At 38.4% G+C, this 14,202-nt stretch overlaps 1 protein-coding gene across 4 annotated transcripts in view; it reads right to left on the reverse strand.

Moving 5' to 3' along the window:
- Positions 1-2,171: 2,171 nt before the first annotated feature.
- The window catches only part of LOC134801038 (casein kinase I-like), a 35,277-nt gene continuing 23,246 nt past the window's right edge, over positions 2,172-14,202 (reverse strand). For 3 of the 4 annotated variants that reach the window (XM_063773552.1, XM_063773553.1, XM_063773551.1), the window contains exons 7-9: positions 12,563-12,649; positions 7,043-7,219; positions 4,288-5,793 (exon numbers count right to left, since the gene is read on the reverse strand). In XM_063773552.1, the coding sequence (XP_063629622.1) occupies positions 5,704-5,793; positions 7,043-7,219; positions 12,563-12,649 (354 nt within the window). In that variant the 3' untranslated portion in view covers positions 4,288-5,703. Of the gene's footprint in view, positions 3,807-4,287; positions 5,794-7,042; positions 7,220-12,562; positions 12,650-14,202 lie in introns of those variants that run through there. The other variant, XM_063773554.1, reaches the window with a different exon arrangement.

Consider the following 14,202-nt stretch of genomic DNA (forward strand, 5'->3'; position numbering starts at 1 on the left):
CGTGCGCGGAGTGTCATCCTGAACCTTGTAGGAATCCACGAAGGCTGAAACCGCGCGCGTCAGTAGACGTCTTCGGCGGTCAACAGGTTAAAGACCCGGCCACAGTCACGCACATAGCCAATATTGTATTGACATGAGATTAATATAAATGTGCCTAACAGCTTTATCAATCACCTGTTAAACTCCTTTCAAATGTTTAATGTTCGTGTCTCGCGTCAAATAATATTTAGCGTTGCTTTTCAACTTACCCTTACATTCACTATACTCGTCAAGCCATTTCCGTCAGTAGAAAAGAGCGGCAAAAAAGAGTTATCGAACCATAGAAAATATGAATATCGCGCCTTTTTCTACTGACAACTTGTTTGACCGGCTATAGTTACGTTTCAATGAAAACTAACTTTAAATGATTGAAATTAAAAATGGTTTCAAATTCATTTGTTATCTAACTTTACACTTGTTATTATAGGTACTTATTTGAACTGAAAGTGCAAAGGACTCGCTAAATCAACGATAAGGTGCGGGTCTGCAACGGAACTCTATTTTCAACTCCTTGCGCTCGTAATGTTGCGAAATGTTGAGCAATACATTTTTCATTTGTCGCGACACTCTTGACATCTAGTGTCAAGTAGCGGTACTGATAAATCCGCCATCGGAGCAAAGACATATGTAACTCCGTATAAGATGAATAAAGTCTAAGAAAAAAACGTGCCTCGGAAATCAAGAAAAAGTAATTCTCGGATAGATGACGCACACACCTCTGGCCTATGGTCGGCTAGATGGCGTTGACGACACCGTTTCATATTTAACAATTTTAACACATAGGTATCAGTGAATGAACATGGGTCAAAATGATATAAAAATAATAAAATAATTTATCCATATATATATTTTTTTTCGATAGTTTTATACGTTTTCATTTTGAGTTTTAGTCGTGTGTCGATAGATGGCAGTAAATTTACTGTGACTACAAAATTTACTATGACAGGACCCGTCTATACTATCTATTCTCTTTGATCGGAGTCACCGAGATTACACCCGGGTCAGCGAATATTTTCACCATGAGGGCCTTAGGGTGTTATTGCACCTATACAATACAATTTCTTTGTCTAATGTGTATTGCGTCTCACATTTTATGGTCTAAGAGCTAGCCACGGCAATAGGTATGCAATTTATAGAGCAACGAAATCCCTCTAGTTAGTATGCCATACTATCATTATTAATTAATCCGGGCGCCTGGCAGCTGTCTAGCGGTGGGTGTGGGAGTGGATGGGCAACAAGTGGTTGTAAAATCAATTGAAGGTGTGCAATTTATAGAGCTCTGTTTGGTGTGATATAATAGCTAATTATGTATTTAATTCAATTATAACAATGCCAGGCGTTTTATTTAGGGGAAAAGTAGTGCCAGGTGATGAAAATACACAATCACTTGTGCGCCTGCAGGAAGTACTCACAATTGCTTTACGCATAGATTGTGAGTCAGGTGCAATTTGCTCGTGATCTTCCTCTAGCAGCTAACAGCTGCCAGGCGCCCGAATTAATTAATAATTATAGTATGGCACACTAACTAGAGGGATTTCGTTGCTCTATAAATCGCATACCTATTGCCGTGGCTAGCTCTCCGGCTATAAATTAAGGCAATTGCGTCATTTGCAGACGTTTCTGCTTAATACAACATTAATCCAGTGATGAGCCTTTGCACTTTTAGATGAGCAATGTTTTAACTTTTCAGTATTATCCTGTACCCCAATTCGTTATAATAACTGTTCTGAATCGATGTTTTTGTATGTTGCCGTTAGACTAGGTGTTCATTCTGTGCCCGACGGGCTTACGTGAAATTATTGTTATAAAGAATGATGTTAAATAAAGTGTAAAATGTGTATCGATGTTTTTCTTACCGCATACAACCTAAAGCAGAGCTCCGATGTTTGAGCGAGACAACATAGCGTTGTCTCGCGTAAGTGACATCCCGCTCGCACATCGGAACGACGTGCGAATCGTATCCAGTGTTCTAAGCGCCTTATCCTAAACATGTATAGGGTAAAATACCTAGTTATCAGTTATCACTGAACAATATCCATCATTGGCATTATCATTATATAGATAGATGGTGCATATTTTGAGCTTGTTCGATGCAGACGTAGGGTACGTAGAGGTAAACCAAAGTCAAGAAATACAAATTAAATTACTCGTTTATTTTTTTATTCATTAATTTTATTTATAGTTAAAAGTGCAGTACACTGAGTATACTCAGTCCACTGGGGACGGGAAGCGCCTAGGCCGATACACTATTGACGATTACCATCGCAAGTTAATATAAAAAAGGAATATTGAGATCCATTTTATCACGAGGCGTCACAAATTCCATAGTCAAATGAAGGCGAGGCCCTCCCCGTCCCCAGTAGACCCCCCTACTCATAACCACTCAAGATCTCTTATATTACATACATCCTCATATTGTAAGGCCTGAGTGGACGCTCGAGTTGAGCGTGCAGCGGGGCGGGGCGTGCGGCGTGCATGTTAAACAAATGCAAACGTATAGGAGCGGCCTTAGTGCACGCTGCTCAAATCACTTGTGAGCCCGACGCCACGCTGCACGCCCCGCCGAACGTTCCGCTTCGAGCATCCACTCAGGCCTTACACTTATTGTAACTTACGATACTCGACGTCTCGTGACACAAGTTAGGTTACTATGGAAGCATGGCTGCGGGTCGAGTGCTATCGGGTTGGTTCAATATAAAAATATCATCTCCGGCTGTCGCGTCAGTGTCACGAAACATCGTCAGTTCAAAAATGTTAGCGTGTTCTTAAAAAAATAACAGTTAAAATGAACACTGTCTTATATTTACAATTTTTTTATCTCGCTTTAAAATATACGATACGCAATGTACCAATTCTTTTTCCGGAGCTTCGCGCGCGGTCATTTCATATTTACAATGTGAAGTTTCGCCGAGCGGGTACACCGCGCGCGTAGCTTCAAGAATTCGATCAGTTACTTATTCTAAGTATATTTTTTTCGAATCTTTTACATTTTTTTTTATTTCAATACAGAATCCTATTTATAATTAGTAATCATTAAATTTTTAATGAACATTTTTAGCCAATATCGTCTTTTCTGCCGCCGTATCTCAACCATCGTGTATATGTACAGAGTATTGCTGAAATACATCGCCAGTTAGTAATTATACAATAAATTCAATGTAAACACTAGCTAATTAGAAAAAGAAACTAACATCGAAACTAACTAAATATTGAGAGCGATTAACTGTCTACCCGACGCCTGCCCGGCGTTACATGTTACTTTACATCTTACATAGTTTTATTCTTTCGAAAAATGCATTCCAATGATTCATGGATCTTAAATTCTTAATACGAACCGAACATTTCGGAGCTATATTACATCATACCCGCTGGCGATCAAACCCAATGCACAATAACGACTGAAAATCATAACGGTTGTTATGTATTTTGTATTAGATTGGATTTGGCCGCTAGTCTACACGTCTAAAGTTAGTCACCGAAGTTTAATACGTTTATAATAATCGTAAAATAAAACAAATCCGCCCTATGACGGAGAGACAGTGTTTTAAACAAAGGCCTCTTGTAATATAATAAAGCCGCCGACGTTTGCCGGTAGATTAGACGCTCGACGTTACGCTTGACGCTGGACGCTGTTGACGCTCGACACGACGCGCGTCGCACGGTCACACACACAAACACACAGTCACACACGCACACGCACGCGAATGCTATCGCGTTCTCTTTTTCGCCGGACCGCCCGTGGCTGTCGAACGTCGTAATCTCTTTCACTGGAAAAGAAAACGGAATGTTAGTGAAACAACAAACAGCTTCGATACATAATATCATAGAATATTGAAAAATTGAAATCCACAAAGTTCTAATTTAACTAAGGCTTGAACGATGAGTGCGAAAATAATTATGTACTTTTATTAAGGTAAATACACATGAAACAAATAATAAGACTCAAAAATAAAATACTCGTTTGATAATTAATGAATCTCTTATGATTATGACCTATGTATAACCATCTTAGACAGACGCTATATAAGTAAAAAAACACATTCATATGAGTAATCTTTAATCTAATATTAAATACTCAAATACCCTTCGCGACATATACATATGAGTCTCAAACTACGCAGTAATTAAATTACATACCTACTTCTGACTTGTACTGTGATTGCTACGTAAACATTATCTTTAGTAAACTATTTACCTGTATTCACTTTGGCTCATACCCTGACTAATTAACGATGCAAGGAAAAGCGGTTATCTTTTGCATATTTTTAATTAATTTATACAAAATTAACATGCCGACGTTTCGTCGTATAGATGCGCCTTAATTCACAAAAACTATATTTTTTAAGAGCAAATCGGCACTCATTTTGTAATTTATTCAATTTTTCTAGATCTAGACACTTTATTGTCATGACATTAGTAAATAAATAGTGTCAAAAAACGCCTAAAACGAAATAGAACTCTGTTCGTTTTTGAAAATTAACTAATTATATTTATAAGTAATAAGTATACATTACAATTGAGTAAAATGAACGTATATTCAATATTTCTCTATAACTTATAAAGTAAAAATTTACAACAGATACGCACACATACAAACATACACGCTTCCGATCACAGTATCGTACAAAGCTATAGCCGGTAACTCATTTAAATTATGTAAAATCAACCGTTGGTAGCTTCCTGATCGAATACCGTTATAAGACAAATAGTAATAAAATCTTGTTACAATAAACGAGCGTAAAGATTTCGGTTAAACCTACAAAAATCCCTATTTCCACGAAAATTATAAATACCAAAGTAACGTAGTCTGTTAAATATATTAAAAAACGGGTCACTCTCGTATTTTAAGTCGAAAAACGCTCGACATGTTTCACTCCGTACCGAGGAGTGTCATCAGGTCGTTTTTTGACTTAAAATACGTGAGTGACCCGTTTTTTAATATATTTAATATGTCTGTGTCTCACGGAAGTTTTGTTAACGTAGTCTGTTTGACTTTTCCAGCTTAAACCGCTGAACAGATCTAGACTAGTTTGAATCCTGGGGAAGGACAGATTTTTTTTTTTTCAGAAATTATCTATGACCTGGAAATAGAATAGAAATAACCTACATGTTTAATTTTCGTGTAAGGAGGAAAAGGACATGATACAGACGTGTCTCGTCTGCCTTTCAATAAGCTTTAAGGAGCCAATCAATGGAGTTGTCACCGTAAAATTGTAAACACTCGTCAGTTTATAATCTCGCTAGTTAAATTATAAACTGACGGTAAGGAGATTACGATCTAACCTAACCTAACCTACGTTAGATTATAAACTAACGGGTTCACAATCTTACGGTGTCAGAGTCAACATTAGTAGAGACCAATTCTTTTCCTCCGTTGTGTTTCGTTGCTCCCATGGTACCTGTATTAGTACTCGATCAGGAACCTAACCAAGTCCCCTTATTTGTTTAACACATACAAACAAATCAAATTTTTAATTAATAATCATTTTTGTCAGATAAAACGTAGTTAGTATAAAACAGACCTAAATAGAATACCAAAAAATCAATTTCCCTAGTAAACCCAATGCTATATATCGCCAAAAAACTAGAATTTGTTGCGTATAATCTTAGATGGCGGTATCATCTCCATATATATTCAGTGATATTCAGGGATGTTGGGAATGTTTAGGATATCGGTGTGGCTTTTTTCTTGACTTGACTGATGGACTGCTTGATCGCTTGCTTCGAAGCTTCGTTGGCGTTCACTGACTTTACCTAGGGAAAGGGAATAGGAAGGGAAGTTTATCAAAGTGTCAGTAGGATTCATTTCCACTGAAGCAACTGGGTCCTCCACATTTTACTTTATGCTTAACTAGTTCGAGTCTTTCCTATAGGGATCGCAGGCCCCGGCCCCGCTAAGGCTGTATGCTGAGGCGCAGGCGACGCAGTTCACGCAGCGCAGTGCAGAGCAGAGCAGATTTTGTAAAGCCCCCTCCACACTCGTGCGTGATTCGCGGCGCGAAGCCGCGAACGCGAGTGTGGAGTCGATTTCGCAGAAGTTAAGAAAATAAAAGCCAATTTTAACGTTGTATCTTCACAGGCAGAATACATTTTTTAGTACTTGAGACTTAAATAGAATAATGTGATTTGATATACCATAGCTCACACTGTTAACTGTACATCGGTAGACCTTATGCCTTTTGTAATAAGGTCCACCGATGTACAGTTAGGAGTGTTGCTGTTTGTACATATTACCAGTACCACAGTCGATAATTTTTATTGTAGAAACCTTTTTCAGAAATGTCTTTGACTCAACTATGTCAATAACTAGTAAAGCAAAACAATCAGAGCCATATAGTGAACCATGGCACGAGTCAGCTGCCGCGGTCAGGCGTGGTAGGAGAAAACCTCCCACCCCGCCGTCCCCCGGTAGCCTCGCTCGCGGTCTGTGAATGGTTTGTGTTCATCATTTTGTTTTGCTTCAACTATTTTTTAACTAAGTCTTGCAGCGATGGTGTTAATCTGATCAGAATTTTGACAGTTATTACTTTATATCACTGTTTTGTTAATATCTGCCTGTAAGATAAGATTAATTAGAAAAGGTAGGAAAGGAAAGGCGGAGGAACTGGTTATTGGGATCATTGCTATTATACTAAACAAGTTACAAAACCTGAGTATTTAATGGGTTTACACAAAACGAGCCGAATCGCGAGGATATTGCTTTCTGTATGGGACCCGCCTATTGATGTGTCGAACGCGGGATGAGCCACAACCGAACTATTAGCGTGCACATTTGACGATCGTGACCGGCAGAAGAGCAAGACGTGTTTCTCGCAGTTCGTGTTTCCTACGAATTGGGGATGCTTGGCCCCACTTGCACCATCCCACTAACCCGGGGTTAACCGGTTGAACCGTTAACCCAGTGTCAAATAGTACTGGTAACCATGGTAACTGGATGTTTAAACGGTTAACCCCGGGTTAGTGGGATGGTGCAAGTGGCCCTTGTGGGAATGTTGTGGCGTACCTCGTTGTTGGGCGGCGGCTGCGGCGGCTGCTGCTGCGCGCGGCGCTGCACGGAGGGGGAGCGGCGGTCGGGCGGCGCGGCGCCCGCCTCCATGTGCTGCTTGCGCTGGCGCAGGATCGTCCAGTCGAACGTGTAGTCGTACTGGTAGTTCATCGTGCGGAACAGGATGCGGAACAACTGGAAAACACACATATTATACACTACAATACAAAGCGCACGAAGAGCGCGAGATGTAATTTAATATGTAAAATTTTACGCCGATAACATCACTATTAAATTGCATCCTACACACTTCATTATATTTTAAAACCTCTTATTCCAACCTAGAACTCAACAGCACCTCTAGCACATCTTGCATCCGCGACTTAGACCGCGACTCGAGTCGTCATTCCCGCGGCTGTCAAATCTGTCGATTTCCGTAGCACAACTTGTACCCGCGACTGCAACAGCCGCGTAGAGAACTCAAAGTCGCGGCGCGACTCATCAGTGTTCCCCGATGGAATCAAAGTCTAAACATAAATGCTATTTACATGTGACAACACTGAATCGGAAACAGGGTTGCGCTATTTCATTCGTTCTTTGGTGGTAAAAAATCTAGTTTATTGTCGATGGTTAAGTTTTTCCTGTCAAAGTCAAGGAACTTTCAAATTTTGTCAACATTTAATTACGAGAAAAAATATGAAAAAAAATGTAAGTAATAGAGCCTTATATACTAAATTTTGATAATATTCCTTAAAATATATATTGTTTTTTAATTTCTGTTTAATAAACCTTTAAATAAAATATTTTTGTAAATAACTATAATTAATGGAATTGCTATTATTGGTTTTAGTTCTCATATTCCTGTTGTAAATTGTGTTTTTTTTTCAGAATAAGTCCAGCATTATCCTAGACACGATTGATATCCCAGCACCCAAAGGAAAATATTGTTAACAGGAACGTGCCAACGGGCCCCGAAGTGGAGAGTCAGGAAAAGAAACACACTAGGCAAGCTTTTAGGTTTCAAACGCGGAGCTGTCCCCGTTTCTAAAGTCACTAAGATGTGAGAAGCGCTTTAGCTTTAAGAACACCACCGAGGAAGTGAACTATTATAATAACCATAATGGTTATGGCGTACCTATCTATAGTTCGTTTTTTTAGCATTAGAAATAGGTAAACAATCTTGATGTGTCTTTTAATTGAAAAACACATTTTAAAAATAAGTTACGGCAAATATGTAACAATTATGAATCTAATACGATCATTTATATTTTTCTGCTTTCATAAGCAAATATTGTGCCAATAATGGATGGCATTTGTGTGTATGTGTACTGTGTAATTGTTTATGATTTGACAAATTGATATGAAAAGCTTATTTCACAGTCCTCGATGAAGTCACGACCATATTTTATTTTTTTGTTTACAAACCAATTTTCTTTCCAGGGTGATATTTAATTGTCCTACGCCGCATGTCGAAGAAAAAGGAAGAGAGAAAATACTTTTCAAGGGTAATAAGGAAGGTTCTTACAATTTCTCTATTGTGGTTCTAGATGTTAATAATATATTAGGTTTAATAATAAGAAGTCGAATATTGCAAGAATATATATAAGGCAAAGCAATATATTATTAATTTAAATATTGTTTTTTTTTCACTCCTGTATTTTTTACCTGAAATGAAACAAAAATAAAGTAGGTAGGTACCTACAACTCCTAGAAGCCATGATTAGCTCCCCAAGGCCCACTTCATACTTAATGCTGACAGCAACGTATCATAGCATGATCGTATCAGACCCTGTCAAACATGAAGTGAAACATCTAGAACGCGGGTATGATCTAGAGGAGTTTCAATATGGTAGAGTAGACCATATGATAACCGTACCTATGCTACGCAGCTATGACATGAGCGTAACGACTCCTTCAAAATATTGTTGGTCGGGTCGGTCCAGTCACGTCACGGTATGGTGTTGGCAGGGGACGGAATGGTTTAGTGGGTGATGACTGATAATATTTCATACAAAGCATGATTTTGAGCCGGACATGATCCTGTTACAGCCACGTATTACATCATTCTGTTACAGTACGACGCAGCGGGCACAGGCCACATGTAGGTATGTTTTGTTGAAGTCGAGGAAGGTTCCAAACGGTACCTAAATAGTAAGAGATTGTTGAAATTAGACATCTAACCGTGATCCTAAATACTACTACTAAGGCTTATATACTTAATAATAATAAGTTAACTACTTACTACTAAATTACTTAATAAGTTGGATAGTTTGTTTTGAACAGTTGAACACACAACCCACCTCATCGGCTTCGTTTATGTACAAGCAAGCGGGCTCCGTTGTTAGTTGTTAGGTTGATGAAAGTTTTGTGTAAGGAAGTCTTAGGATTATACTTTTACAAACTTACGAACCTGAATTGAAATTTAAAAAATCCTACATATGTACCTATTTACTTAATTTAGTACCTACAAGCTAGCTGTTTGAAATTAAAGTTGTAAACATGATGGGTGTGTTGTGGTACTTGTAGGTATCACCGTGCATAATCGATATAAGAGTGCGTAAAGCGCATTTAGTGATTGTTCCCTACTTCCTTATCCCTTAGGGCAATAAGTAATTATACAAATTATATTATTACATAATATATGAAACTTGTTTTTAAGTTATAATTATCATGAGTTCAGTTAAAAAAGTACAAGCAAACCACCCGCGAGAGCGAGTCGCGTTATAAAGTCGCGTAGACTTCGACTCGCGGATTGACATAAAGCCGAGAGAATATTTTGTCTCAAAATAGGCAGTTGTGCTACGGATTTTAGTTCAAAGTCGCGATCGTTGTCATTTTCTGACAGTGACACCTGATCGCGAGTTTGTCGCGGCTCTCGCGCGTGAGTTGTGCTGCCAACACGCGACAAGCCGCCAAGTCGCGCCGATCTGTCTCTTCTCGCGCCTGTCGCGGCCAGTTGTGCTAGAGGTGCTGGTCGTAAACTTGAAGCGGTCTCGATTTTACGTGTTTGGGTTGCTGTCGTTCCTCAACCCACCAACGGAGCGGCAGCTGACGTCCACGAAGGTTCATTACACATCGTCCTTGACCACTTTACGAGTTATCGCCCGGGATGCGATGTTCTTCTAGTGTGTAGCTTATCGAAAATTTCTACATAGGGGGAAGCGGGGCAGATAGGCACAAGGGGCAGTTCCAAACTGCCCCTTGTGCCCACCACTAATTCCTTAACTAAAAACTTATGTTCACCTTCTGCAACACTAAAACGTGGCTTTGTATGTGTGAGTGAGGTACCAGCTTCGGCACATCTCTCCTGCCAGCCGTTGCCGCTTAGTGCGTGAAAACGTGTTTCCGCGGTCGCATAGTAAATAAACTATGATTTTTTTTTCGAGTTGTGGTGCGAAATTTTAGACTTTACCGGATGAACATCATAATGACCGCTTAGTACGTTTATTCAGTAATAGAGTAAGCTTATTATTTTAAAGTAATACTTAATGGTATATTTTTAATAAATTATTTTTCATTTATTTGACCATTGGGGTACTTTGGTACAATAAAGATTGGGGCAGTTTTGAACATGTCAAAGTGCCCCTCTAGTGTATCTAAGTGCCCTTGCCAGTTTTTTTGTTGTGAAATTTTTTTTTACTGAATAGTGCGAACGTACAAAGAGAAAAAAAAAATTGACAAAGAAAAGTTAAAACAACCAAAGTAGCTTTTTGTGAAAAACTGACACCGATTTCATTAAAAGTTTTTTTTTTGTAGTTTTAGTGCACCTGCTTAATAACTGTAGTATGTTCTAATAGCACCGCACTTAATAGACGTTTTGTAATGTTTAAAAAGTTTACTACTGGTCAGCTAACTGAGTTGATCTGTAAAGTGTGCTCTGCGGGGCAGTTTGAAACACTTACGGGGCACTTTGATTCATGTGCCAAAGTACCCCAAAACGATGTATCAAAGTGTCCCATGTAATATATCAAAGTGCCCTGCAGGTGGGGCACAATTGAACAAATCCCATTTTTTGTTAAAATCCATATATCTCTTTTACTGGCCATAAATTTAACAAAAAAAATATATAATTTGTATACCTTAGTAAATTTGTTATCTACTAAGTACAAAAAAAATATATTTAGAGTTCATTTTGAGGCCTAAAATCGATTTCAAAAAAAGGTGTACCAAGCTGCCCCGCTTCCCCCTACCCTTTCTAGTTCCCCAGTGATCGATGGTCTTAATATACAGTTGATAATAAAGGACAATAATGCCAACTGGCCTAAATTGCAACCCAAAGTAAATCGCCTCAATTCATGTATTGATCCATTTTTAATCTATCTGTGTCCTAGTTTTTAAAATAATCAATATAAAACATCTGGGACCATAACACCATAGATACATTCAGGTCAATAGAGAGCTTATAAAAATAGGATGTCCATATTCGAACGAACTATCACCGAAACTAAAAATAGCGAGCGGGCCGCGGCTATAATGGGATGTTGTTTTGGCCAAGCGGGTTTCCATTAGGTAAGGTAATGTTTCGCCGTAAAACGTAGTTTGCAAACTAGAAACAGCTGTTGGTTCCAGAATATAGGAAGGGTTATAAATGTGGCATTTTCAACCAAAAGAGTAGAGGAGAGTTGTCGGTTGTCTATAAGGCGCTATTTAAATAAAGCTTCAATTTGAAATCAACCTTATGGACAACCGACAATGTGGCATTTAGATGAAAACGTCACTAATGTTATAATTTTAGCGGCCAATGCATGCATGTAACGTAGGAATACCGATATGTTTGTGTGAAGGTTACATTCCTAAACTAGTTTTAAAGACAACTTTAATCTGGGTTAGGTTTTCAAATAGTTTGCGTGCCATCCCGAAAAGGGAATGAATTCAGTGATACGCTAAATAAATCTTCATATGTATAGGAATAATAGTGAGGTAATTTGCAGAATTCAAAAATATCGATGGTGGTTTTTTAACAGCTCCATTGGGCACAGTCACGTAAACATGTAGAGACTTGTTCATTTAACGTACATCACAGTTTACTAATACAGGTTTCAGAAGACCGGTAAACGGCAGCGTGCGACCGTTGAAATGCAAGATCCAACATGATAGAATCACTTTGTGTTGCAAAAAATGTTACGCCTCAATTTATGGACCTGTCATTTTAGAACAAAATAGTTACAAAAACAGGGTGATGGGATAGTAAACTAGTCAATCTAACTATCATTTTAGTATTATGGAAAACCAAAATAGTATACCGAGAAACCCAAAAGACTATAGTGAAAGTGTCTTTCAAACACCATTTTATTCGCAGACATTTTCGCTTGTTCCTGAAATGAGCCCCAAGACCCCACCTTTATAAAGCTACAATACAAGTTACAGTCTAAAAAGGTGTTAGACACGCGCTTGGCCAATCACCAATATTCTGGCCAGTGTTACCCCTTTACATTGATAAAATTGTAACTATATATAAATGCGTCCAAGGATGTACTTGTACACAGTACACGCACTGAACACACCGAACAGCTGTGGCAGTAATTGTAGTGTACACACCTGTCTGAGATACATGTAGTCGGGCGACTCGTCGAAGGTCAGGCCGCGGCAGTAATTTAGATACATCGCAAACTCGGCCGGGAATCCCTGGAACAAAATGACACGTCACATTTATGGTAACAAGGAGGGTAGGGTAGTGTATACGTTAGAACAAAAGTATAGTTAGGTACTTTAACACATTAATTGCCACCGAGCCAAACAAAACGTCCGCGCCAGACCACAACAATCGTCATATAAAGCAGTAGTACCACGATCTCGACTATCGGGTCGTCCGGCCTGGGAACGAAATCATAAAATACCCGATAGTCGGGTTTTCGGCCTAAATATTCAATCCATTTACATAGGGAGCATTCAACAGTACCTATTTATTACGTGGAGTTAAACACCGACAGCTTATTAATGATTTCAACTGGCTTGGAACCAAACTTTTTTTTACTCTAAGTTATACATATTTTTCTTTTAAACGATTGCAGTGTCGTTGTTAGGCTTTTTGCGTTTATCCTCAATTTATTATTGAACGGTGCTCGAATATATAAATTATTACTTATATAATGGAGTTCTTAGAAGTTTCAGCAAGTTTAATATAGTCATCGATTTGCTATATTGCGTTACATCAACCTTGATAAAACGTGTCATATAACAGTGGATAACGTAAGATATCTCTGACGCAAAATGTTATCCTGCCTAAATTAACAAATGCGTTTCATTTTCTATGTAAACTTTCATACAAAGACGTTATCATTGCTCGTGAGACTGTATTTTAAGGAGCTATTTCAATGATGTAGCTTACTTTCAAATTTTACAGCGTGACCAAGGCAATGTATCCATTCTAGGGTAAGACAATGACGTCACATAATGACTCACAATCGTAAAAAGCAACCCGACATTTTTTAATGAAAGCCGCTTGAGATCGGGATTGTTTTTTACGTCCGCTCGTGGTTTTGTGTAATGGTAATGGCCTAAAGTCATGACAGCCACTTTCGCACGTAATTTGCGCTATATGGTTACGTCTAACTCTGGTCTCATTAAAAGCTTCTGTTATGAGACGTGAAACAGCAACTAAGTACCATATAAAGCATACGCTATTAGAGCGTTTCCTTTATTTTTTGCCATTTTTATACATTGTGACCTTTTTTGCCACTTTTGTGTTATTTCTAGTCAGGATCGTGAGCCCTTTTCATCCTTATAGGAGATAAAAAGTGTCCTAATATTTCCAAACATTTTTCAAACTTTCCTTTTTGTTACCGCCATACAAAGTATATGGGGAAATGGTAACACAATAGGAAAAAACTCTGGGACATTTTTTATCCCATTAGGATCGAAAGAGCTCGTGATGTCTGAGTCGAAATAACACAAAAGTGGCAAAAAAAGGTCACAGTATATATAAAAATGGCAAAAATAAAAGAAACGCTCATTAAGGATATTTTTATACTTCGTGTTCTCGCTAAAGATATCACGTGCAGTAGTGATATTTTCGGCTACTTTATTCGGTGTAGAATTGAAATATCGTAACTACGATTGTACTTCCAACTTCCATGTTTTACTGCATAAAGTACCTAATTTAAAACCACAAGCTCACTTTTGCGGCGTCTTTTCTAATCCTAAAAAACGCGCATTATTATAGTCTAATCATAACACAA

Source organism: Cydia splendana, chromosome 21 (assembly GCF_910591565.1).
Source record: "Cydia splendana chromosome 21, ilCydSple1.2, whole genome shotgun sequence".
Taxonomy (NCBI): domain Eukaryota; kingdom Metazoa; phylum Arthropoda; class Insecta; order Lepidoptera; family Tortricidae; genus Cydia; species Cydia splendana.